We start from the raw sequence: 27,259 nt of genomic DNA, 5'->3' as shown, positions 1-27,259 counted from the left end.
CAACAACATGAATGGAACTTGAGGTCATTGTGTTCAGTGAAATAAGCCAAGCAAAGACAAACTTCAGATGTTCTCACTTATTTCTGGGAGCTAAAAATGAAAACAATTGAACTCATGGACATACAGAGTGGAAAGAAGGTTGCCAGAGCTTGGAAAGGGTAGTTAGGGGGTGGGGGAGAGTGGGAATAGTTAATGGGTATGAAAAAATAGAAAGAATGAGTAAGACCTAGTATTTGCTAGCACAACAGGGTGAATGTCGTTAAAAATAATTTAATTGTACATTTTTAAATACCAGTATAATTGGATTGTTTGTAACACAAAGGACAAATGTTTGACAAGATGGATACCCCATTTACCCTGATGTGATTTTTACACATTGCATGTCTGTATCAAAATATCTCATGTAACCCATAAAAATACACACCTACTATGTACACACAAAAATTAAAAAAATAATTTTTTTTACAAAAGTGAATCCCACATTGATATATGTATATTAGGAAAATATTTTCATCAAGAAAATATGAACTCTGCACCTCTAGCCCTCTGACTAAATACAAGGCAGATTATCTATCCCTCAAAAGTTTGATAACCTTGGATTAATGTGAAATAAATATGATTAAGAAATCCATCACATTTACATATGTATACACTATTGCCTATCTTAGATGATAAACCATGGCACGCAATGGTGAAGTCTTCTTACTGTCCTTGCAAGTTTTCCTTTGATTATTCTCACTAGGATTCAAACATACCCCAAAGCACAACTTTTATTTGAATAAAAAGTGATCCATAACTTTAAATAAATAAGTTCAAAAATATAAATATAAATGAATATAAATATTAATTTATATCACATGTAGGCATAATAGAACACAATAAAAAAGATAACTGTATTGTGGGTAGGGAGAAAACAGAAAATCAGGTCATCAGAAATTCAGGTCTTTTTTCCAACACAAAACAGAAGTGCTCAACTGCTATCCGTATTTAACTGTAAACATCTCATTATAAACCAAACAAGCATGTCACATGATGTCAACGGATGTGGTACTCCCTGAAGCACTTGGCATGGACACCCTTCTGGCACTTCTCACACCGGGTATTGGTCTGCGAGTGGCAGAGGGCACACCGGGTCCTCTTGTCCTGATGGATAATCCAGTGCCCAATCATATCAAAGCGGCTCTCAGTCTCCAACCGCCTGCTTCGCCTCCCTTGAGAGGTCGTGTCAGCATTGCTCTCCAGATACACACAGGCAATGTATCTCCGGAAGGCAAGGAGGTCCACCTGGGCATCTTGGCAGCAGATTCTATGCAGCTGCCATGCATTGTTGAGGGCAGCGTCAATGACATAGCCAATAAAGCTTGAGTACCACTTCATGCCTCGGATCTTCACCTTGTACTTGGCAATATTCTGATCCATCCTACCAACACCGCCCACCTTCTCCTGATACAGCTTCACCAGTGATGGCTGGTGGACCTGAGTCCGCGTTTTAGTTGCTCCAGAGTGACGACTGGTCAGCCTCACTGGCTCTATGCCCACAGCATTGGAGCAAATGTTGACCACGCTGCTATCGCGCCAGCGGCACACGATGATCTCCTCACTCTCATCGACTTTGTAATCAAATGAACCCCTCTTCATTTTTTTCAGTTCTTTGGGGTCTTTTAGGGGACATCGCTCAGTCCTGTACTCACGAACAGTTCCTGTGGCTTTCACCCCCTTTTTCCTCAAAATGGACATCAGTTTAACACTTGTGAAAACCTTGTCAAAAAATATGTGATATGGCAGAAAACCACGCTCCTGAAGCGCATCCACAAATTTTATTACCATACTGCCTCCTAGATCCAAGCTCCTGTCTGGCTTGGTAAACAGTGTGCCCTGTGAGGGCTCAAACCACACCAAGTAGCCTCTGCTGGTTGTCCCACACCAAATCTTGTAGCCAAGTCGCACAGGCTTCCCCCTGTGCAGCTGCTTGGACCCCCGGTGCCCAAAGTACTCACACATAGACTCGCCAAAGCTGTAGAACTCTTCCAAGGGGGCATGCTTCTGGAAATTGCAGTTCATCCGGATGATGAGAGGTCTGACCTTGGCAAACCTATCACTTGCATCAAGTTCGTTGTTATCTGCAAAATGTAAGTATGAGAAGATTAGTTCAAATCTGTCCCTTCTAATTGCATCAGCCACAAGATGATGATGTGAATCGGGAGAGGTTTCCCAGAACATCCTTCTCCTTGGATAAGAGATGTACCCACTTAAAATCAAAATGCCCAAAACACACTTCAATTCCTGAGCCGTAAGACTCAGATTGACATTTTTCTGCCAAGCATAACGATTGGTTTCATTAACAATGAAATTAATTGTTCCTTCATCAAAAAACAACTCAAAAAGGCCCACGGGACTCAGCTCTTGGCTTTTGAGATCCTCAATATGAGGATCTGATGCCGTCCAACTGCCAAAGTCTGGACGAATATCTCTTTTGGTCCAAATGCGCTGAGGTTTCACAACTGCTTTCCGCCTCTTCTTGGCTGGCTGCAGCTCCAGGTCGTCATTATCCTCCCCGGTGCCAGAGTCCTCACACAGGACTGAAGCATGCAGCACACTGCCAGGTAGGTGAGCACCTCGCTGGCTGTCTTCATCACCTGAGTCCTCATCAGTGAATTCCCCCGCAGCATTGTCGGGAGGTGCAATGAAAATCTCTTCCCTGTTGTTGTTGGACTCTTCCTCCTCCATAGCATTCAGAACCTCGAGCAGCTTTGCAGACTTCACCTTTGAGTGGAGACCTCTCCCAGCAATGACATCTCTGTTATGACAGGAAACAGAATCAGGAAGAGGCCATGCCAGAAAGCCAATGGTTCAGCAGAAAAGAGGAGGGTGCTTCCGCTATAAAACACTTTCACTTGAATGGCTTCACAGATCTGGCACCACAAGGTACAGCATTTAGTAAGTAAATTTTCCAGCTAAACACAGATTCTGCTTTTTATTATAATTTTTTTTTTTTTTTTAGACGGAGTCATGCTCTGTCACCCAGGCTGGAGTGCAGTGGCACGATCTCAACTCACTGCAACCTCTACCTCCTGGATTCAAGCGATTCTCCTGCCTCAGCCTCCCGAGTACCTGGGACTACAGGTGCGTGTCACCATTCCCGGCTAATTTTTTTATATTTTTAGTAAAGATGGGGTTTCACCGTGTTAGGATGGTCTTGATCTCATGACCTCGTGATCCACCTGCCTCAGCCTCCCAAAGTGCTGGGATTACAGGCGTAAGCCATGGCACCCGGCCCACAGATTATGCTTTTAAGTGCAGAAGTATTTTAACAATGGGAGACAGAAAAAGAGGTCTTACCTACTTCCTTTCCTTCTTAAATAATGTGCTCTAAAACAGAGGATCCCCTTTAGTGATGAATCCAGATGCTGCTGTCATCACCCCAGATAAAAGAAACTGGCAACAGGGAGCCCTGGTCAGCTGGAGTGACACCCACTCCTGTCCCCTCAGACTCAATGGCCCTAGGAGCTCTGCAATTACATTTGTCTTACTATACCTTCCCTCTCTTATTGACAAATAGAAGTTTCCCTCATTCCCCAAATTCTCAAACTCTCCCTACTTGAACTCTCACTACCCAAATTCAAGAACTGAGCAGATTTGGATTTTCAGATAGCTCCCGTGCGGCTATCCTACTGTATGCTAACTGCAATTCAGAAGCCAAATCAATTTGGAAAACATGGAAACTCCTGACACTCTCTGGCCCTGTGGACATACGAACCAAATGGATGGTGAGTGATACAGGTGCTCCTCGACTTACAATCAGGTTACATCCCAATAAACCCATCATGAGTTAAAAATGTCATAAGTTGAAAATGCATTTAATACACCTAACCTACCAAACATCATAGTTTAGCCTAGCCTACCTTAAACGTGCTCAGAACATTTACGTTAGCCTATAGTTGGGAAAAAAGTCATCTAACACAAAGCCTATTTTATAATAAAGTATTAAAGAGCTCATATAATTTATTGACTACTGGACTGAAAGTGAAAAACAGAGTGACAGTATGGGTACTGAAAGTACAGTTTCTACAGAATGCATCTAGCTTTTACACCATCTTAAGTTGAACCACGCTAAGTGGGAGACTCTCTGTACTTGCATTTGAGCACAGACAGTGAGCAGGTGCTGCCCAGGGGCTGGCGATGGGTAAACTCCGCTCCCAACCTGCACAGCACTTTAGTTCTAATTGGAGGAGTCAGACAACAAGTCAACAGACAAGTAGCTATGCAGGATGGTGTCAGGTAGCAATGAATGCCATCCAGATAAGGGACAGAATGCAACAAAGAGGTAGAGCTAGGGCTGCTATTTTGGACAGAATGGTGAGAGAAGGCTCACAGGGTGGGAGGCCTGAAGGAGGTGAGAGAAATGAGCCCTGCAGACAGCTGGAGACAAGATGTCCCAGGCAGAGAAAGAACCACAGGCACAAGGCCCTGACACTGAAGAGATTCGACATCTGCGGAACAGCAAGGAGATCAGCGAGGCTGCAGGTGCAATGAGGACAAGACAGCAGAGCAGAGCCAGAGAGAACCAGGCCCCACAGGACTCCACAGGCCCTGGCCAGGACTTCCGGTGTTCAGCTGCCATAGGTAGCCCCAGGGGTGGGAGTGAACCATGGAACAGGGTAGTGAGGAGTCACATCTAGGCTGCAAACACATCACCCTGGCTGTGAGAATGGACTCAGCAGGGAGGGTAGGCACAGAGGTCCCTGCAGCTTCGCTGTGCCCCTTTGCAGGCTCCAACCTCTACGTGAGGACCCTCCACCCCAGAAGAAGGATACAGGATTTCCCACAGAGGCTACATCAGTGCAGACCTGCCCATGGACTTTGGAGATCAGGCTGCTTTAGAAATCCACTCCAACCTCACGTCCTGGAGATTTGACTGTCAGCTGCCATGCTGACCTCCAGGGAGGTGAGGTATTCACTCATCCAAGCTCTGCATGGGCCAGGAAAAGAGACCAGTTTGAAGGGAAAGGAAATTAAAAGCCCTTCTCATGGGCCTTGGAGTAAGGTTCTCAGGGAACAGCAGCCATCTTCACGCTTTCCTGACCTGTCCTCACCCAGTTCACAGGGGCAGATCCAGGGCTGCAAGCTCAAGGTCTCTACCAGGTTTGACTGCCCAAGCTCCTGCTCACCCCCAGACCCTCAAACAACTTCTGCACATGCCTGTTCAAACTCCAGGCATGAGAAAGCGTGCAGGGACTGAGGTGGCCCCAGGAGTAACCATCTGGTGTCTTTATCTTGAAAGATGAGGAAAGTGAAGTCATGGTTTTCTATCGAGTGTAAACATTAGTGCTGCAAGATGGCCGAATAGAAACAGCTCCGGTCTCCAGCTCCCAGCCCCAGCGACACAGAAGACGGATGATTTCTGCATTTCTGCTTGAGGTACCGGTTTCATCTCACTACGGAGTGCCTAACAGTGGGTGCAGGACAGTCGGTGAAGCGCACTGTGCGCGAGCCGAAGCAGGGCGAGGCATTACCTCACTCGGGAAGCGCAAGCGGCCAGGGAGTTCCCTTTCCTAGTCAAAGAAAGGGGAAACAGACGGCACCTGGAATATCGGGTCAGTCCCACCCCAATACTGCGCTTTTCCAACGGGCCTGGAAAACGGCACACTAGGAGATTGTGTCCCGCACCTGGCTCGGAGGGTCCTGTGCCCACGGAGTCTCGCTGATTGCTAGCACAGCAGTCTGAGATCAAGCTGCAAGGCGGCAGCGAGGCTGGGGGAGGGGCGCCCGCCATTGCCCAGGCTTGCTCAGGTAAACAAAGCAGCCAGGAAGCTCGAACTGGGTGGAGCCCACCACAGCTCAAGGAGGCCTGCCTGCCTCTATAGGCTCCACCTCTGGGGGCAGGGCACAGACAAACAAAAACTCAGCAAGAACCTCCACAGACTTAAAGGTCCCTGTCTGACTGACAGCTTTGAAGAGAGTAGTGGTTCTCCCAGCATGCAGCTGGAGATCTGAGAACGGACAGACTGCCTCCTAAAGTGGGTCCCTCACCCCTGAGCAGCCTAACTGGCAGGCACCCCCCCAGTAGGGACAGACTGACACCTCATTCAACCGGGTACTCCTCTGAGACAAAACTTGCAGACGAACTATCAGACAGCTGAATTTGTGGTCTCACGAAAATCCGCTGTTCTGCAGCCACCACTGCTGACACCCAGCCAAACAGGGTCTGGAGTGGACCTCTAGTAAACTCCAACAAACCTGCAGCTGAAGGTCCTGTCTGGTAGAAGGAAAACTAACAAACAGAAAGGACATCCACACCAAAAACCCATCTGTACATCACCATCATCAAAGACAAAAAGTAGATAAAACCACAAAGATGGGGAAAAAACAAAACAAAAAAAATGGAAACTCTAAAAAACAGAGCACCTCTCCTCCTCCAAAGGAACGCAGTTCCTCACCAGCAATGGAACAAAGCTGGATGGAGGATGACTTTGATGAGTTGAGAGAAGAAGGCTTCAGACGATCAAACTACTCTGAGCTACGAGAGGAAATTCAAAACAATAGCAAAGAAGTTAAAAACTTTGAAAAAATATTAGAAGAATGGATAACTAGAATAACTAATGGAGAGAAGGGCTTAAAGGAGCTGATGGAGCTGAAAGCCAAGTTTCGAGAACTACGCGAAGATTGCAGAAGCCTCAGTAGCAGATGCGATCAACTGGAAGAAAGGGTATCGCTGATGGAAGATGAAATGAATGAAATGAAGAGAGAAGGGAAGTTTAGAGAAAAAAGAATAAAAAGAAATGAACAAAGCCTCCGAGAAATTTGGGACTATGTGAAAAGACCAAACCTACGTCTGATTGGTGTACCTGAAAATGATGGGGAGAATGGAACCAAGTTGGAAAACACTCTGCAAGATATTATCCAGGAGAACTTCCCTAATCTAGCAAGGCAGGCCAGCATTCAGATTCAGGAAATACAGAGAATGCCACAAAGATACTCCTCGAGAAGGGCAACTCCAAGACACATAATTGTCAGATTCACCAAAGTTGAAATGAAGGAAAAAATGTTAAGGGCAGCCAGAGAGAAAGGTCGGGTTACCCACAAAGGGAAGCCCATCAGACTAACAGCTGATCTCTCAGCAGAAACTCTACAAGCCAGAAGAGAGTGGGGGCCGATATTCAACATTCTTAAAGAAAAGAATTTTCAACCCAGAATTTGCTATCCCGCCAAACTAAGCTTCATAAGTGAAGGAGAAATAAAATACTTTACAGACAAGCAAACGCTGAGTGATTTTGTCACCACCAGGCCTGCCCTAAAAGAGCTCCTGAAGGAAGCACTAAACATGGAAAGGAACAACCGGTACCAGCCACTGCAAAAACATGCCAAATTGTAAAGACCATCGAGGCTAGGAAGAAACAATAGCAACTAACGAGCAAAATAACCAACTAACATCATAATGACAGGATCAGATTCACACATAACAATATTAACGTTAAATGTAAATGGGCTAAATGCTCCAATCAAAAGACACAGACTGGCAAACTGGATAAGGAGTCAGGACCCATCAGTGTGCTGTATTCAGGAAACCCATCTCACGTGCAGAGACACACATAGACTCAAAATAAAGGGATGGAGGAAGATCTATCAAGCAACTGGAAAACAAAAAAAAGGCAGGGGTTGCAATCCTAGTCTCTGATAAAATAGACTTTAAACCAACAAAGATCAAAAGAGACAAAGAAGGCCATTACATAATGGTAAAGGGATCAATTCAACAAGAAGAGCTAACTATCCTAAATATATATGCACCCAACACAGGAGCACCCAGATTCATAAAGCAAGTCCTCAGTGACCTACAAAGGGACTTAAACTCCCACACAATAATAATGGGAGATTTTAACACCCCACTGTCAACATTAGACAGATCAACGAGACAGAAAGTTAACAAGGATATCCAGGAATTGAACTCAGCTCTACATAAAGTGGACCTAATAGACATCTACAGAACTCTCCACCCCAAGTCAACAGAATATACATTTTTTTCAGCACCACACCACACCTATTCCAAAATTGACCACATAGTTGGAAGTAAAGCTCTCCTCAGCAAATGTAAAAGAACAGAAATTATAACAAACTGTCTCTCAGACCACAGTGCAATCAAACTAGAACTCAGGATTAAGAAATTCACTCAAAACCGCTCAACTACATGGAAACTGAACAACCTGCTCCTGAATGACTATTGGGTACATAATGAAATGAAGGCAGAAATAAAGATGTTCTTTGAAACCAACGAGAACAAAGATACAACATACCAGAATCTCTGGGACACATTCAAAGCAGTGTGTAGAGGGAAATTCATAGCACTAAATGCCCAGAAGAGAAAGCAGGAAAGATCCCAAATTGACACCCTAACATCACAATTAAAAGAACTAGAAAAGCAAGAGCAAACACATTCAAAAGCTAGCAGAAGGCTAGAAATAACTAAAATCAGAGCAGAACTGAAGGAAATAGAGACACAAAAAACCTTTCAAAAAATTAATGAATCCAGGAGCTGGTTTTTTGAAAAGATCAACAAAATTGATGGACCGCTAGCAAGACTAATAAAGAAGAAAAGAGAGAAGAATCAAATAGATGCAATAAAAAACGAAAAAGGGGATATCACCACCGATCCCACAGAAATACAATCTACCATCAGAGAATACTACAAACACCTCTATGCAAATAAACTAGAAAATCTAGAAGAAATGGATAAATTCCTTGACAAATACACCCTCCCAAGACTAAACCAGGAAGAAGTTGAATCTCTGAATAGACCAATAACAGGTTCTGAAATTGTGGCAATAATCAATAGCTTACCAACCAAAAAGAGCTCAGGACCTGACGGATTCACAGCTGAATTCTACCAGAGGTACAAGGAGGAACTGGTACCATTCCTTCTGAAACTATTCCAATCGATAGAAAAAGAGGGAATCCTCCCTAACACATTTTATGAAGCCAGCATCGTCCTGATACCAAAACCTGGCAGAGACATAACCAAAAAAGAGAATTTCAGACCAATATCCTTGATGAACATTGATGCAAAAATCCTCAATAAAATACTGGCAAACCGAATCCAGCAGCACATCAAAAAGCTTATCCACCATGATCAAGTGGGCTTCATCCCTGGGATGCAAGGCTGGTTCAACATATGCAAATCAATAAATGTAATCCAGCATATAAACAGAACCAAAGACAAAAACCACATGATTATCTCAATAGATGCAGAAAAGGCCTTTGACAAAATTCAACAACCCTTCATGCTAAAAACTCTCAATAAGTTAGGTATTGATGGGACGTATCTCAAGATAATAAGAGCTATCTATGACAAACCCACAGCCAATATCATACTGAATGGGCAAAAACTGGAAGCATTCCCTCTGAAAACTGGCACAAGACAGGGATGCCCTCTCTCACCGCTCCTATTCAACATAGTGCTGGAAGTTCTGGCCAGAGCAATCAGGCAGGAGAAGGAAATAAAGGGTATTCAACTAGGAAAAGAGGAAGTCAAATTGTCCCTGTTTGCAGATGACATGATTGTATATCTAGAAAACCCCATTGTCTCAGCCCCAAATCTCCTTAAGCTGATTAGCAACTTCAGCAAAGTCTCAGGATACAAAATTAATGTACAAAAATCACAAGCATTCTTGTACACCAATAACAGACAAACAGAGAGCCAAATCATGAGTGAACTCCCATTCACAATTGCTTCAAAGAGAATAAAATACCTAGGAATCCAACTTACAAGGGATGTGAAGGACCTCTTCAAGGAGAACTAAAAACCACTGCTCAATGAAATAAAAGAGGATACAAACAAATGGAAGAACATTCCATGCTCATGGGTTGGAAGAATCAATATCGTGAAAATGGCCATACTGCCCAAGGTCATTTATAGATTCAATGCCATCCCCATCAAGCTACCAATGACTTTCTTCACAGAATTGGAAAAAACTACTTTAAAGTTCATATGGAACCAAAAAAGAGCCCGCATCGCCAAGTCAATCCTAAGCCAAAAGAACAAAGCTGGAGGCATCACGCTACCTGACTTTAAACTATACTACAAGGCTACAGTAACCAAAACAGCATGGTACTGGTACCACAACAGAGACATAGATCAATGGAACAGAACAGAGCCCTCAGAAATGACGCCGCATAGCTACAACTATCTGATCTTTGACAAACCTGACAAAAACAAGAAATGGGGAAAGGATTCTCTATTTAATAAATGGTGCTGGGAAAACTGGCTAACCATATATAGAAAGCTGAAACTGGATCCCTTCCTTACACCTTATACAAAAATTAATTCAAGATGGATTAAAGACTTATATGTTAGACCTAAAACCATTAAAATCCTACAAGAAAACCTAGGCAATACCATTCAGGACATAGGCATGGGCAAGGACTTCATGTCTAAAACACCAAAAGCAATGGCAACAAAAGCAAAAATCGACAAATGGGATCTCATTAAACTAAAGAGCTTCTGCACAGCAAAAGAAACTATCATCAGAGTGAACACGCAACCTACAGAATGGGAGAAAATTTTTGCAACCTACTCATCTGACAAAGGGCTAATATCCAGAATCTACAATGAACTCAAACAAATTTACAAGAAAAAAACAAACAATCCCATCAAAAAGTGGGCAGAGGACATGAACAGACACTTCTCAAAAGAAGACATTTATGCAGCCAAAAAACACATGAAGAAATGCTCATCATCACTGGCCATCAGAGAAATGCAAATCAAAACCACAGTGAGATACCATCTCACACCAGTTAGAATGGCCATCATTAAAAAATCAGGAAACAATAGGTGCTGGAGAGGATGTGGAGAAACAGGAACACTTTTACACTGTTGGTGGGACTGTAAACTAGTTCAACCATTGTGGAAGTCAGTGTGGCGATTCCTCAGGGATCTCGAACTAGAAATACCATTTGACCCAGCCATCCCATTACTGGGCATATACCCAAAGGACTATAAATCATGCTGCTATAAAGACACATGCACACGTATGTTTATTGCAGCACTATTCACAATAGCAAAGAGTTGGAACCAACCCAAATGTCCAACAACGATAGACTGGATTAAGAAAATGTGGCACATATACACCATGGAATACTATGCAGCCATAACAAATGATGAGTTCGTGTCCTTTGTAGGGACATGGATGAAACTGGAAAACATCATTCTCAGTAAACTATCGCAAGGACAAAAAACCAAACACCGCATGTTCTCACTCATAGGTGGGAACTGAACAATGAGAACTCATGGACACAGGAAGGGGAACATCACACTCCGGGGACTGTTGTGGGGTGGGGGGAGGGGGGAGGGACAGCATTAGGAGATACACCTAATGCTAAATGACGAGTTAATGGGTGCAGGAAATCAACATGGCACATGGATACATATGTAACAAACCTGCACATTGTGCACATGTACCCTAAAACCCTAAAATATAATAAAAAAAAAAAAAAGTATTGAGGATCTTGAAATAAAATAAGAATCTACCAGTCAAAAAAAAAAAAAAAAAAGTGTCTTACCAGGCCCAAGTAGAAAATCACCCTCTTTAGACAGTTCATTAAACTTTTCAGAGATTAATCACTAGAGAGATTATAGCAATAGCTATGAAATTTATGGAAGCATTCCCCCAGAAAAATGAACGCAGACACTGAGCCATAAATGTAAAGAACTCAAAAGGAAGCAATCTACCTTCCAAACAAGTGTTGAAAAGGTCTGAAGGAATTTGGTTGTCTGTGTCAGCCGTTATATGGGGAAACATGATGCTCACTGTTCTAATGGGAAAAATGTTCAAACATTTATACTAAATGTTGCCCTGGGGTTCTCATTACTTAATTAACATGCATACATAAAATCTGGAGTGTGTACAACAACAGCCAGCCTTAACAATAGGTAAGTCACTTCAGCCTCTTTTTCTAATATTCTATTTTAAATTGTGAACCTTAATCCAGGTAAGCTGTCTGCCATTTGGCAAATATGTGAGGTTTTCACCTCAGGAAGGGGTAGGTATGTAAGGCAGCTCTATCATGACCTGATTTTTAACTACCGTTCAAGGGATAGTTTACGATGTTTTTGTGAACACTCTGGTGGATTCTGGGACCTTAAGACACCATTCCTTTGAAAATATGTAATTAATAAAGCATTATGGGAAAAAAAAAAAAAAAAACATTAGTGCTACATGACCACACCCATACACAACCGTCAGCCTTTTCCCATTTTTCCCATTCTTCTCCCATCTCCTCGCCCTTCTTCCTTTATACTTCCTGGACACCAACTCTTATACTGAGGCCAAGAGCTAAAAATGTCATGGACTTGGCCTTTCAAAAACATAGGGGAATAAATTCTTCAATAAAACATTTGATCAAACGGCACTCCTACCTGGATGTTGAAGCCATGATGAACTGGGAAGACGAAACTATCTTTACTCACAGAGTCTAAGAACCTGTAAGACAAGAAAAGTCAATTTAAAAAAAAATCGTATCTTAAGAAGCAAGGCAACAGGATCTTTTCTACCATTTAAGGGAAAAATATATCTGACTTAAGATTCACTACCTTAATAGTGTCTAGGTCGACTGGTTATTCAGAGGGAAAAGAACAAACTCCTTCATCTCACAACTCCCACCAAAATACATTCTAAAGTAGATGACATTTGGGGCTAGATGAGTCTGTTTGTGGGGTGGCAGGGGGCTTTCCACTGCATTCTAGGATGTTTAACGGCACCCCTGGCTTCTACTAATAGATGCCAGTAGAACATCCTGCTGCACTGTCCATAACAGCTAAACATCAGAAAAACCTAAAAGACTACCAACTGGGAAATGAATATAACTATATTAATTAGAAGTTTAAAAAAATCAACTACGTAGACAGCATACAGATCCTGAAAACAACACTTAATGAAACAAAGCTGCAGAGATAACGTGTAGAACACCACTTACGTAACTATAAATACCCACAAGAAATTCCCTGTGTTCTCAGCAGATACTATGTGCAGGGTAGGAGTATAAAGCCAGAAGTGGAAGGCTACACGCTAGCTTTTCACAGAAAGGGTACCCACAGGGGAGGGAGGGAAACTGGAGTGAGGAAGTGGAAGATGAGATGGGGTGGTGGGGAGAGGAAGGCCAACCAGATCAGTTAGTTCTTTTTATAAAATCTGAGTGCTCTGGCCGGGCGCGGTAGCTCATGCCTGTAATCCCAGCACTTTGGGAGGCCAAGGCGGGCAGATTACCTGAGGTCGAGAGTTCGAGACCAGCCTGACCAACATGGAGAAACCCCGTGTCTACTAAAACTACAAAATTAGCCAGGCGTGGTGGCACATGCCTGTAATCCCAGCTACCCAGGAGGCTGAGGCAGGAGAATCGCTGGAACCCAGGAGGTGAGGTTGCAGTGAGCCAAGATCGCGCCATTACACTCCAGCCTGGGCAACAAGAGTGAAACTCCATCTCAAAAAAAAAAAAAAAAAAAAAAAAAAAACTGCTCACTTCGGCAGCACATATACTAAAATTGGACCAGTACTGAGAAGATTAGCATAGCCTGTCCACAAAGATGACATGCAAATTCGTAAGTGTTCCATATTTTTAAAAAATCTGAATCAAATATGGCAATATGTGTTAAATCTGGGAGGTGGGGACATGGATGTTGATATATTTTTCTCTGTATTTTCTGTATGTTTGAAATATTTTGGAGTAGGGCCGGGCGCAGTGGCTCAGGCCTGTAATCCCAGCACTCTGGGAGGCCGAAGCGGGCAGATCACCTGAGGTCGGGAGTTTGAGACCAGCCTGACCAACATGGAGAAACACCGTCTCTACTAAAAATACAAAATTAGCCGGGTGTGGTGGCACATGTCTGTAATCCCAGCTACTAGGGAGGCTGAGGCAGGAGAATCGCTTGAACCTGGGAGGCAGAGGTTGCGGTGAGCCGAGATCATGCCATTGCACTCCAGCCTGGGCAACAAGAGTGAAACTCCGTCTCAAAAAAAAAAAAAAAAAAAAAAAAGAAATATTTTGGAGTAAAGACATTAGAAACCCTTTTAGCAAGTGAGCACTTAAGTGCAGAGTACTGTTTCAAGTATTTTTACCAATGTCAATGCATTTCATTCCTTTCATAACTTCTTGAGGTTGTAATAACCCCCATTTAACCATTGAGGAAACTGAGGCATGGAAAGAAGTGACTTGCCCAGCGATGCAGAACAAAATCACAACAGATTTGGAAAATGTTAGTGTCCAAGGGCATCTACTTAATTTTCCAGGAGATTAGACAGTCACGCTTGAATAATTTAATGGAAAACCAGTAACCCTGACCCTGTCAATAAACTGATAAAATGCAGTAATGCTGGGAGGAAATGCAAACAGAAGTCAGGAGGCACCCTTGTTTATCCAGAGCTCACAGAAATTAATTATAGGAGTAGGGGGATTTGCACGTGCACACAATGATGATGGGAGTTTCCACAAGGATTCAGCCTATGGAAATATCTCAGCACCACAGGGACCCCATGCCAATATTTTTAAAATGGTGATGACTGCTGGCAAGCCACCTGGACAGCTGATTCAAGTTAACTTCTCATTTTAAGATATTAAATTTTCTATGCATTTTAATTTCCCTGGACAACTCACTCTGGGCCACTTTTACAACCGCAAGAACAGACCAACAACCCCTCTCTGCGCATCTCCAGTAGCTCTCCCACCTGGCATCATATCCTTCTCTGTCTCCCTGCTGCACCCAGAACAGCAGCAGTTAGTGGAGAGAGGAAGCAGAGGACCCAGAAGGTGCTTTAAAATTTGTTGGGGGAGAAGGTTGGTTGTCACAATGGCAGAAGGGGTGGAAAGGGTTACAGCAGTCCCACAATGTGTGGGTCAGTCCACAACCAAACCTGTCTCATACCCTCACAACTTCCATCTGTCCTGCCAAAACCTATATGCAATGATTTAACTTGGGCTTAGAACCAAACTCAGATTTATATAAAGATAAAACATCTTTTGCACAATTTTAATATAGTATAGCAAACATACTAATAGTAGAGAAAATGAAAATCTTTTTATCAGAAGTTTACCAAAACTTGTTGACCATTTTGAAAAACTACGTCACCAATAGTATCAATGTTTGTGATACGTCATCATCAATGCAACACACATAGGTCCTTTTGTATCTGTAGCTATCGCATTCATGGTTGCTTGACATATGCATATGTAACCCTTCTAGAACAGTGCCAAATACAAAGAACAAGTGCCAACACTCTTCAGGTGAATGTGGCCTTACTTGTCTAAAATTCGTTGTAATTCCTATCTCACCCCCACCAAATGAAGCCCCACTTGGCCCTAAGTCAGCTCAGTCACACTGCTTCTGACCAATTCTTGATAACTGAGCCAAGGCCCCCTTTGTGAGCTACTCAGAGCACGCCCTTCACAGACCAGTCTCCTTTTGTTGTTTGTGAGACCATTTCATGAATACTATCTGCTCTGGTCTGGGTCTGATCTCCACTGTATACCAAAGCACACTCAGAGGGAGGCTGAGCCTAATCACAACTGTATATACAACACTTACATAGTAGCTGGGTCTGATCTACATTATATATACACACAGTGCTTGCTACAGGGTCCAGCAGACACAGGAGCTGGGCCAGAACCCTCAGGAGAGGCCTTGAGAATTTTTTTTTTTTCTATGAGAATCCAAAGGCCTCTCCTGAAGGCTAAAATAAAACTCTCAGCATCATCTTCCTAATCTTCTCCAGGTCTGCTTCCTAATCTTCTTTAATATATTAGACACACCAGGCCTCTGCCCCCTCTGCTATCGCCTAGCTGAGCCCATTCCAGACAGGTATCACCAAAGGGTCACTTGCCCCTATCCTTAAGACTCGACTACAGAACCCAGGGCCTTGAATGCAAAAATACTCAGTAAAGTAGTTCCTCGAGTCCATTTCCTCCCCTAACAGGGACAGCGCAGGGGAACACTCATGCCTCCAGCCTTTTCTCCTTTATCCACCAGAAGGAGGTGAATGGATGCTCAGTGGGCTGTTCTCAGGGGCCAACCAACAGCTCCCAAACCACAAGGTACACAGACAGTGATAAAGTGAAAATGCTATGTGGCCAGGAAAAAGAGTGTTAGGAGTTGGTTAGTACCCTACACGCAAACCATGGCCCAAATGACCCCATCATCAACTGGTTGTCCTGGTAACCTGAAAATACAACTTCAACGTTGCGTGGCAAGAGCCCTTACCAAAGGACTAATCCCAGAGACTCCCCGTGCTACCTCAGGCAGCTTTTAAGCCCAACCTCTCCAATGAACTTCTACCCTGCCAGCCTGCCAGGAAGTTCACCGAATCGTCTACCTACGAACCCATAAAAGCAAACCAAACTCAGCAAACTCTGACTCCATCTGCCCCTTTGCAGCCAATTCTAAGAGTTATGCGTGCACGTACATACAATCAATCTTGCTCCAACACACCTCCTATGCCCCTCTAGCCCTCCAGAAAGGATGACAAATATATTATCCTCCTGATGTTATTCTATCTTCCTCTGCCCAGCTACCCAATTTCTAGCCTCTGTAGGTTCACTCTCAAGCTTTTGTGGTCAGGCAGTAACAGTGGCTGGCATGTCCTGTGGGGTGGATCCTGGCCTAGGTTCTGCAGACACAGAAGATAAGAGAAAATGTAGCTCCTGCAATCAGTGGCCTCCACTCCTATGGGCCCCTCGCGCCTGCCTCAAGGTGGCTCTCAGGAGTAAGGGGAAGTAGAAAAGACACCCATCAAATGAGATGCCTATATTCCATTTCCAGCAGTATGGCAGACCACAGATCCCAAAAAAACTCTCCTGATGAAAACTTAAAGAGCTGGATAAAATTTTAAGTGCTGCACTGAGCTGACAAGAAAATATGGAATCTCACTGGGTCAAAAAGCAAAATCAATCTGGGAGCCCTAAGGAGCAAGGGAGTCTTCAGCTAGCTTTCACTCTGAGGAGTTCTCATGAATTGTGGTGCCATTAAGCCTCCTATTCTGAACTAAATGGAGTATAAACACTAGAGGAAACTAAAGGCAGGCCAGCACAAAGGGCTAGGAAAATAGGCCTGCACAAAGGGCCTACCAAAGGGCTGCACCCAAGAGACAAGGATAAATGAAAAGTAACCCAACTCTGAAGAAGAGGCCAGAAAATAAACATGCTTGAGTTAACCATACCACTGGATAAGTCAGGGACGGAGTGTCTCCTAAGAACTTGTAACTATGAAGGTTTATGAGGCCAATGGATACTGCTTAATGGCCTCAATAACCTCAGGTTAAAATTTTAACCCAAAGTGCCCTTCATTAGCAGTGCTTCCCCAGGAATAGTGAAAACAGATAAAACCTCTCTGGAGGACTATATCCCCAACAAAAACATTGAAGAGCTCCACTGATAACAGTTCCAAAGATGAATTCACATTCTGAAAAAAAAAAGTCATAAACAAGGAAATAATAAAGTAAACAAGGAAATAAAGTACCATGAATGGGAGTCAGCAGAAACAACGGACAGCATAATCAGACCCACAGACTACAGATGTCATAATTATCATACAATACAAAATATATATGTTTAATACATTGTAAGAAACAATATGAACAAGAAACATAAAATCTGAAATGAAAAAAAAAAGGTCAAGCACACTTAAAAAGAACCAAATACAACAAATAGGAATAAAAACTAAACTACCTAAGTTTTAAAAGTCATAAGGGAAATACAAATCAAAACCATGAGATATCACATTACACCCATTACGCTGGCCACTATCAAGAAAACAGAAAATGGTATCAGCAAGCTGTGCCTGTAGTCCCAGCTACTCGGGAGGCTGAGGCAGGAGAATGGCGTGAACCCAGGAGGCGGAGCTTGCAGTGAGCCAAGATCGCACCACTGCACTCCAGCCTGGGCAACAGAGAGACTCTGTCTCAAAAAAAAAAAAAAAAAAAAATCATGTAACCAAATACCAGCTATTCCCCAAAAACATGGAAATAAAAAATAAAGTTTTCATAAGGTTCAATTTCTTAAACTGAGTAGGATATTCAGAGTTGTTCATTATTCTTTAAACTGTTCCTGTGCATTTTATGTATTTTGGTATGTATATTTTACACACTCACACAAACACACACAGGCACAGGGACATTTGCAAAGAAACACCTGAACAAATACTCTCCAGCTGACCCTGCCAGTGCCTGATGGGAATGCTGCTCTGCCGTGATGAGGGAGTTGCAAGCTAAAGATGTTTGTCTGTGATGTTCCAGAACACATACATCTTGCACAGCTAAAAGAAGAAAATTAGGTCATCTCCACATGTGACAATCTGTGTCCCTTATACAGAATCTCTGTATAAAATCCTTATAAAATTGTTCACCTGAATTTCTTCAAAGCCCAGCCAGCCCGCATCCCAACTTATCCATACACAGGGCCTCTGACCACCTCTGGTCCACATGACATCACACTTAAATTCCTCTATGGCTTGTGAGAAAAGCTCATCCCCTGATTAGATCATAAGCTCCAGTAATCACAGACATGAGTCCCCATGGGCCTTCAGTAAATCCAAGAGTGTGACTGTGATGTCTGCGGGGCTCCAGCTCCCCTTCTGCTCTGAGCTTCTTGGCACGAAGGCGGGCTTGCTACAGGCAGATGCCAGGTGCGTGAGGTGCGAAAGAAAGACCTCAGTCCCTCAATCTCTCCTGACCCTTCACAAGTCTGCAGCCCAGGAAAAGTGTGTACTATGGGGCCACCCGTGACGAGCTGTGTGATTTTGGAAAGTCACTTACCAAAGAGACTTCCTGGCGCCCTTGTCTTTCATGCGTAAAATGGGATCATCATGGTACCTACCCTCATTGCACTGTGAAAACAATAAGAGTCAATGTGTGTAAAGCAGACACAACAGGCCTGGATTCCCAAGTGTTAACTATAATTTCAGGTCCACAACCCCTCACCTGCAATTCCAAAAGCCAAATATGTTTTAAAAACTGAACTTTCTTTCAAAACTTTGCAACAAACTCTTTGGCAGCAAAACCTGGACTGACTTGAGGCTCTTCATAATGTCTAATTCTGTTACTACAAATATCCATACATTTTGCTGCAGAAATTATGTTTAAGGATGCGTCAGTATGACTGATAAAACTCAAACAGTCTGACTTCTTCCCCAGGTCCAGCCAGATTTGGGTCAAGAAGCCTGACTTGTGTTACCATTTCACAGTTGCTCCACCTCTCAGCAGTTTACCACCTTTTCCTCCACTGTGCCTTAGGCTGGCCCCATCCACTTGCTAACATCCAGACTGACAGCCTCCAGCCATTAGGGCATGAGCCCATCTTCACAGCCTACCAACAACTTGCCCTGGGTCACAATCCAACCAAGCTCTGAAATAAAATCAAAGCCATTCACAGCCTGGTCCCCAGCCTTATCCCCACCCAGTTCTGCCTCTAGGTTCAGACCACTCCTGAGGGCTGGTCCAGTCTCTTGTATCCTGTCTCCCTCAGGTTCCCTACTCTGGCCTGACTGCTTTGCTTTCTTCTTGTGTGCTGTGCCTTTTGCCTGGGGTGCTATTCCCTGCCTATGGGATCCCCTGCAATGTCTTTCTCATCCATCAAGCTTCCAATCAAGTCTTCCTCTTATCACAGCTTTCACCACAATAGACTGAAATTAATAATCCATCTTCAGATCGACCCACCTCTGTATCCCCAGAAGGCAACATGGCATCTGGCATGCAGTAGGCCCTCAATAAATACTCGCTGAACCAAATTAATCATGCCACAGAGCCAAATGGCCACACTCTAGGGCACCCCGTCCATCTCAACCTGCTGCAGACTTTCATTTTCATCTTTACTATTTGGCTTTGAGACAACTATTTAGAAAAGAACCAGAAGCTCTTGATATATGCTTGACCCTAACTAAAATATACTCCTAAAAGAGTCTCTAAAACCATGCATAGGAAATATCTGTCAGTGAAGAATCCAATACAGTGGACTCAACCAGGTCAGAGGGGGATGCATACGTAAGAAGCTCAGCAAAACCCATTCATTCTACCTTTCAGGAGTCTGTAGACTGTGCTCCCCAGGCCCTCCATCCCCTCACATGTGGCTCCTCCATCTTTCTTGCCCTGCCTGAGACAACCAACAGAGGAAGGGGACATGGGTAGCCAGTGCCCCTAAATACCAAGCAAGCCCACGAAGGGGATAATGTCTAGATAGAGGCTGTTAGGCAGCCACACTATCACTTTTTCATTCGTTTGGAAGACATCTGAAGTATCTACTGGGTGCCAGGCATATATGCACAAAATTGTAACTATGACAGGGCTAAGAAGGAAAGGAGGTGTTTATCAGAACCCGTAAAATGGAAACTGATCTAGTCAGGGAGGTCAGAGAATATCTCCCTGAGGAAAAGATAAAATAATGGAGAGCTGCAGAAAGAGAAACAATTCCCTCAGCAGGCAAGGAATAGCACCCCAGGCAAAAGGCACAGCACAGGAGAAGCAAAGCAGTCAGGCCAGAGTAGGGAATCTGCGAGAGACAGGGTACAAGAGGCTGGACCAGCCCTGCAGAGACTAGAAGACCCTGTTAAGGAGGCCTGTCTTTATAAGAGCAATGGGAAGTTTAAAAAAAAAAAAAAATTACAGGCAGAGCATAACAGAATGAAGGGTGTATGTTAACAAGTTTATTCTGGCTGCAGTATGGACAACTGAGTATGCAGGCCCCAACACAGATGCAGGGAGATGGACAAAAAGGGCTACGGCAAAAGGGTGGGGCCTATGGAGAGAAGTGGACACACCTAAGAAGGACTTAAAATGTAAAACCATCAAGTCTGGATAATTGGTTGAAGGAGTAGGGCAGGGGAGAAAGCTGATCGGGGAAGCCTCCTAGATTTCAGGCACCCTATGGCTGGTGCACAGAGGTGCCATTCACCAAGCCTGGCAGCACTGGGAGGAGGAACAGAGGGTGGTCACGAGCTGCCCAGAGGTCCAACTGGGCATTCTCAACTAAACTGGCCCAGGCACTTGGCAAAGAAAAAGCAACTTGGTGTGAGACCTGGAGCTCCCCAGGACACTCTAAAGGGTCCTAGGGGATTGGGAGTCAGGAGAGCTGCTGTTTAAAACGTAAATTTCTCCAAGGAAAGACAGGACAACTAAATGCTGTCTTGGAACCTAAATTACAAAACAGAAATAGGTGAGAGTAGAGAAAGGCCTGTAGTGCTAATATCCTGGTTTTGTTGACTGTTCTGTAAAATAAGATATTAACCCCTAGGAAATCTGGGTGAACTGTACATGGGAATTTTTGCTTGTTTTGCAACACTCTGAAATTCTGAAATTAATTCAAGATAAAAATTATTCAAAAGACATTTTATAGATGTAAACACCCCAAAGCTGAGCCAGGTGCCTAATTGTAGGGAAAAGACTGTTACTGTGTCTACATAGAAAGGGAAGACATAAGAAATTCCATTTTGACCTTATCTTGAACAATTGCTTTGCCCTGAGATACTGTTCATCTGTAACTTTGCCCCAACCTCTTTGCTCCAACCTTGAGCTCACAAAAACATGTGTTGTATGGAACCAAGCTTTAAGGGATCTAGGGCTGTGCAGGATGTGCCTTGCTAACAAAATGCTTACAAGCAGTATGCTTGGTAAAAGTCATTGCCATTCTCTAGTCTCAATAAGCCAGGGGCACAACGCACAGTGAAAAGCCACAGTGACCTCTGCCCTGGAAAGCAGGGTATTGTCCAGGGTTTCTCCCCATGTGATAGTCTGAAACATGGCCTCGTGCGATAAGAAAGACCTGACCGTCCCCCAGCCCGACACCCGTAAAGGGTCTGTGCTGAGCTGGATTAGTGAAAGAGGAAAGCCTCTTGCAGTTGAGATAGAGGAAGGCCACTGTCTCCTGCCTGCCCCTGGGAACTGAATGTCTCGGTATAAAACCCGACTGTACATTTGTTCAATTCTGAGATGGGAGAAAAACCACCCTATGGCAGGAGGCGAGACATGTTGGCAGCAATGCTGCTCTGTTATTCTTTACTCCACAGAGATGTTTGGGCAGAGAGAAACATAAATCTGGCCTACGTGCACATCCAGGCATAGTACCTCCCCTTGAACTTAATTATGACATAGATTCTATTGCTCACATTTTTTTTGCTGACCTCATCACCCTGCTCTCCTACCACATTGCTCTTGCTGAGATAAAGAAAACAATAATCAATAAAAACTGAGGGAACTCAGAGACTGGTGCTGGTGCAGGTCCTTGGTATGCTGAGTGCCGGTCTCCTGGACCCACTGTTGTTTCTCTATACTTTGTCTCTGTGTCTTATTTCTTCTCAGTCTCTCATCCCACCTGATGAGATATACCCACAGGTGTGGAAGGGCAGGCCACCCCTTCACCTAACAGCTCAGAATGGCTTTTGTGGGATACGGAAGAACCCTCCCTTCTCTCCAACTCAATAGCAAAAGAGAAAGAACGGCAAAGACCCTCAGAAACCTCAGCCTCCCAGGCCCACACAGTTAAAAACCACCCGCCCCCAGCGCGCCCCGGCAGGGAGCCACCCCGCCCCAGGATGTGACGTGGCATTCGCAGCCCCGCCACCAGCCTCAGGCCGCGGCCTCATTAGTCCCGCCCACCCCACCCGAGCCCGACCTGGTCCCTCCCACCCCGCCCTTCATCCATCCCTCTTTAGCCCGACCCCGCCCTGGTCCCCACCCACCCCGCTGCGCCTCCCGCTCAGCCCGCCCGGCCTCCGGCCTCGCATCCCAACCCGCAGAGGGAGCGCCCCCTTGCGGCCCTCGGAATCCCATTGTTCCTGTCCTGGTCCCGCCAGCCCACCGTCGGCGCGCAGCAGTGAGGACGAACTCGTCGGACGCCGCCGTTGAGAAAACGCAACATCAAGGCCAACCGCTCCTGTACTCAAGCGAAGCCCTGCCTGCAGCGCGAGCACAATGATGCCTACCTCCCCTACCCCAGACGGAGACCCGCGAGCCCGAACCGGACCGTGAGCCGCGCCGAACCAGAGCGCTGCGCCTGCGTTGGCGTTGGGCGTCGCGGCCGCGCAACGTCCGGCACGAGAGCGCTCGCTGCACCTCGGCCGGCCTTCCACGCCACGCCCCCGGACCAGGCCACGCCCCGGCCCGAGCGACCATCGAGACTCCGAGACCTCCGCGGCGCCTAGAGGGATCCCGAAAACGCCTGCGAGGCCAGAACGGCCGAAATAACCCACCCCAGCGGCTCAGCTCTTCCCGCCACTCTCCGTTACCCTCCCACCCCTGTCCTACCGTGGAAACCTTCCTCGCTCCTAATCAGGAGAGCATGGGGACTTCCTAGGGTAGTGGTTCTCAAATGTGCCCCCAATCTAACAGCAGCTTCACCTGGGAAATTGATGGAAGTGCAAATCTTGGGAACCCACTACAGGCCTACTGAATAAGAAACTCAGGGTGTGCCCAATAATCGGCCTTACCAACCCTGAAGGTAATTGTGCTACAAACTAGGGCTTGAGAACCACTGCTGTATGGCAGGGTTTCTCAGCCTCCACTCTTGACATTTTGGGCCTGGATAATTCTTTGTTGAGAGGGAAGGAGGCTGTCCTGTGCATTATAGGAGGCAGGCTCACGGATAAAATACAGTTAAATTTGAGTTTCAGGTAACAGTGTTGTTCATCTAAGATTCACATTTAACTGGAAATCCTTGTATTTCATCTGGCCACCTTACCTACCTATATTTTTACTTGGTAAAAATAGAACCCTAATTGTAGGATATTGAGCATCCCTAGCAACTAAATGCCAGTAGCACACCACACTCTCTCCACTCTAGTTATGACAAATAAAAGTATCTCCCCCTATTCCTTGAGAATCACAGCTCTATAAGGACTTTGTCCAGCTGAAACCCAGTAGCCCATTAGGTATATAGGACAGTGTACTCCACAGAAAACTGCCTTGCCCTGAAAGGCTTTGAACACAGAAATCCCTGGGACCAAACCCTGTTAACATTCAAAAACAGGGCCACTTAGTGAAGAGTTTGTATTTGCTTCTCCACCCTGACACTTCACAAAGGTTTTCTGGTCACTGTAAAGTGTGTTCCAAAACACCTGGATCAGAAGAAAAAAAATCATGCTCATTTGTGAGATTCTGGAGTGAAGGGCACGTATTAGTTTGTCATTCATTCCACATATGAGCAAATTGAGAAGACAGATAATAAGCCCTGGGAAAATGGGAGTGCTACTCTAGGTAAGGTAGGGTGGTGTTTCTAACTTGCTTTGTTCCCCAGATCCTGTGTCTCATTCATTCATTCATTCATTCGTTCATTCACTCTAGTGTTAAATGAGTGTCCTTTCTGTGACAGTCACTCCTCTGGGCAGTGCTGTTAGAACAGTGAAAAAAAAAAAAGCACAAGAGAAAAACCCTCTTGTCATGATGCCTACATTTCAGTGGGAGAACCAGACAGTAAACAAAATATATGGTATGTCAAAGTGGAAAGTGCTAGGAGGAAAATAAAGGAAGCAAAGGGGACCAATAAGACTATTGTGAATTCAGTTTTAAATAATTTGGTCAGGGAAGGTTAGTAAGTGAGAAGGTTGTATTTGAGAGAAAAGTCAAAGAATATGAAGAGCAAATTCCCCACGCAGAATTCAAGGGGGAAAATATTTGAAGCAGAGAGAATGGCATGTGCAAATGCTCTGAGGCGAAGCAAGCCTAGCACATTTGAGAATGGCTGGAGACAAATGAAGGAAGAGAGTCAAGGAAATGAGGTCAAAGAGGGGGTGAGTTGAACAAGGAGTAATAAGGTGCTTGCTGGCTGTTTCTTCCATACCTTTATGATCAAGAGAGAATTCTCACTGCAATTTGGATACTTGCATATGTAATTTAAAGGTAATAAAACGATCAGGACCAAGTGTGTTTATGGAGCTGCAAAGAGTCCATCTAGACATTTTCAGTGCATTGCTTTGAATAAAGCTACGTTTAAAAACAAAGTCAAATCCTTGAAAACAATGTCAAATTTGGGGTAGAATGGCAGAAGAACTGCATAATAAGAATTGGGAAAAAAAAAAAAAAAAACTTAGCCCGTTAAGCTAGAATCCTTTGAGGAAAATACATATTTTGAAGTTGTCTTTAATTGAGAAATAGGCTAAATAAGCTTTAAGGAAAAAATTGGGGGAAAATATTTAAATTATGTGTATTATGAGTAAATTTCATAAAAGCCTTGCAGCCTAGTTTGTTTATAGATACTATCTTGCTTTAGGGAGTTAACAAATTTAAAAAAAAAAACATAAAAAGAAGAAAATGGACTTGGGGAATTAAACATATATTTATTAATTTATTTCATTTAGTTTATTTCACCTGTACATGTCTTTGTGTGTATGTATGGGATGAGATTTTACATATAAAAATTCTGATGTCGCATTGACGAAATAACACCTTATGGTTAATGATGTTAGTACATAGCAGCAATTAAAGCTCAGCTACAAGTTGCTGACTATATTAAACTTTTTGACAGCCATAGCAGTATCACAGCCTACCCAACAATTAAGAATGTCACATGCATGAAACCACAGTTGTATGGAATTATGAGAATATACTCATTAGTCCATCAGGATATTTTAGTTAAGGAAATTACTAGAGATATCAGGTGAGCTGGACCTGAAGAAAGAACCAGATGCCAAATAATTTCAGGCTAGAACTCCCAAGCACCCATGTTTAATGGGCCCAGGATAAGAAGAGATTGCTGGTTTCTTGAAGCTTGCTTGTTAAGAAATGATATGGAGGTGGCATGCATTCCGATGACAATTGAATTGGTTTGATGCACTACGTATGATTAAGGATTTGATGTCCTGCATAAAGTTAAGAATCAGGCTGGGCAGTGGTGGCTCACACCTGTAATCCCAGCACTTTGGAAGGCTGAGGTGGGAGAATCGCCTGAGGCCAAGAGTTCAAGACCAGCCTGGGCAACGTAGTAAGACCATGCTACATTAAAGTTAGCCAGGCGTGATGGTGCACACCTGTGGGCCCAGATACTCAGGAAGCTAAGACAGGAGGACTGCTTGAGCCCAGGAGTTTGAGACCTCAATGAGCTATGATCATGCCACTGCACTCCAACCTAGGTGACAGAATGAGACCCTGTCTCTAAAAGAAAACAAAAAATAAAAATAAATTTAAAGTTAAGAATTAGTTGATAGGGAGTCAGGGGCAATGGTTCATGTCTGAAATCCCAGAACTTTGAAAGGCCAAAGCAGGAGGATCATTTGAGGACAGAAGTTTGAGACCAGCCTGGGCAATATAGGAAGATCCCATCTCTACAAAAAAACTTGTTTTTTCTTCAGCTTTTATTTTAAGTTCAGGGATACATGTGCAGGGTGTGCAGGTTTGTTATATAGGTAAATGTGTGCCATGCTGATTTTGCTGCACAGATCAACCCATCACCTAGGCATTAAGCTTAACATGCATTAGCTACTTTTCCTGATGCTCTCCCTCCCCATGGGTCCCTGACAGGCCCCACTGTGTTGTCCCCCACCACCCCACCCCCAATGCCCCATCTGTGTGTTCTCATAGTTCATCTCCCACTTATAAGTGGGAACGTGGTGTTGGGTTTTCTGTTCCTACATTAGTTTGCTGAGGATAATGGTTCCCAGCTCCATCCATCTCCCTGCAAAAAGATATGATCTCAATCCTTTTTATTGCTGCATAGTATTCCATGTTGTATATGTACCACATTTTCTTTATCCAGTCTATCATTGATGGGCATTTGGGTTGATTACATGTCTTAGCTGTTGTGAGTAGTGCTGCAATGAACATACGCATGCATGGTATCTTTATAATAGAATAATTTATATTCCTGTGGGTATATGCCCAGTAATAGGATTGCTGAGTCAAATGCTATTTCTGATTGTAGATCTTTGAGGAATCACCACACTGTCTTTCACAATGGTTGAACGAATTTACATTTGAACCAACAGTGTAAAAGCATTCCGATTTCTCTGCAACCTTGCCAGTGACTATTGTTTCTTGACTTTTTAATAATTGACATTCTGACTGGCATGAGATGGTATCTCATTATAGTTTTTTTTTTTTTTTTTAAGATGGAGTCTTGCTCTGTTGTCCAAGCTGGAGTGCAGTGGTACGATCTCGGCTCACTGCAACCTTCACCTCCTGGGTTCAAGCAATTCTCCTGCCTCAGCCTCCCAAGTAGCTAGGACTACAGGTGTGTGCCACCGTGCCTGACTATTTTTTGTAATGTTAGTAGAGATGGGGTTCCACCATGTTGGCCAGGCTGGTCTTGA

At 44.1% G+C, this 27,259-nt stretch overlaps 1 protein-coding gene and 1 non-coding gene across 5 annotated transcripts; one reads left to right on the top strand and one right to left on the bottom strand.

The window, feature by feature from the left end:
* Positions 1–254: 254 nt before the first annotated feature.
* On the bottom strand, positions 255–23,050 carry PGBD2 (piggyBac transposable element derived 2). Of its 4 annotated transcripts, XM_032137094.2 has the most exons (4): positions 22,943–23,004; positions 18,786–18,856; positions 12,407–12,470; positions 255–2,797 (listed from the first exon to the last, which is right to left on the bottom strand). In XM_032137094.2, exons 3-4 carry the CDS (start codon positions 12,421–12,423, stop codon positions 1,036–1,038), a joined length of 1,779 nt encoding a protein of 592 aa, XP_031992985.1. In that variant the 5' UTR covers positions 12,424–12,470; positions 18,786–18,856; positions 22,943–23,004; the 3' UTR covers positions 255–1,035. The 4 variants fall into 4 exon arrangements, with proteins under 4 accessions (XP_031992985.1, XP_031992983.1, XP_058286764.1 ...); XM_032137092.2 differs by lacking the exon at positions 18,786–18,856 and having other exon boundaries at positions 22,943–23,050; XM_058430781.1 differs by lacking the exons at positions 18,786–18,856; positions 22,943–23,004 and adding an exon at positions 22,142–22,157.
* Positions 13,499–13,604, top strand: LOC116458125 (U6 spliceosomal RNA). The gene has a single exon (XR_004245199.1). It is a non-coding gene; the product is annotated as a U6 spliceosomal RNA (small nuclear RNA).
* Positions 23,051–27,259: the final 4,209 nt, after the last annotated feature.

Source organism: Hylobates moloch, unplaced genomic scaffold (assembly GCF_009828535.3).
Source record: "Hylobates moloch isolate HMO894 unplaced genomic scaffold, HMol_V3 SCAFFOLD_18, whole genome shotgun sequence".
NCBI classification, from domain to species: domain Eukaryota; kingdom Metazoa; phylum Chordata; class Mammalia; order Primates; family Hylobatidae; genus Hylobates; species Hylobates moloch.
The sequence above is the reverse complement of the archived record's forward strand: the minus strand, read 5'-3'. Positions and strand labels throughout refer to the sequence as shown.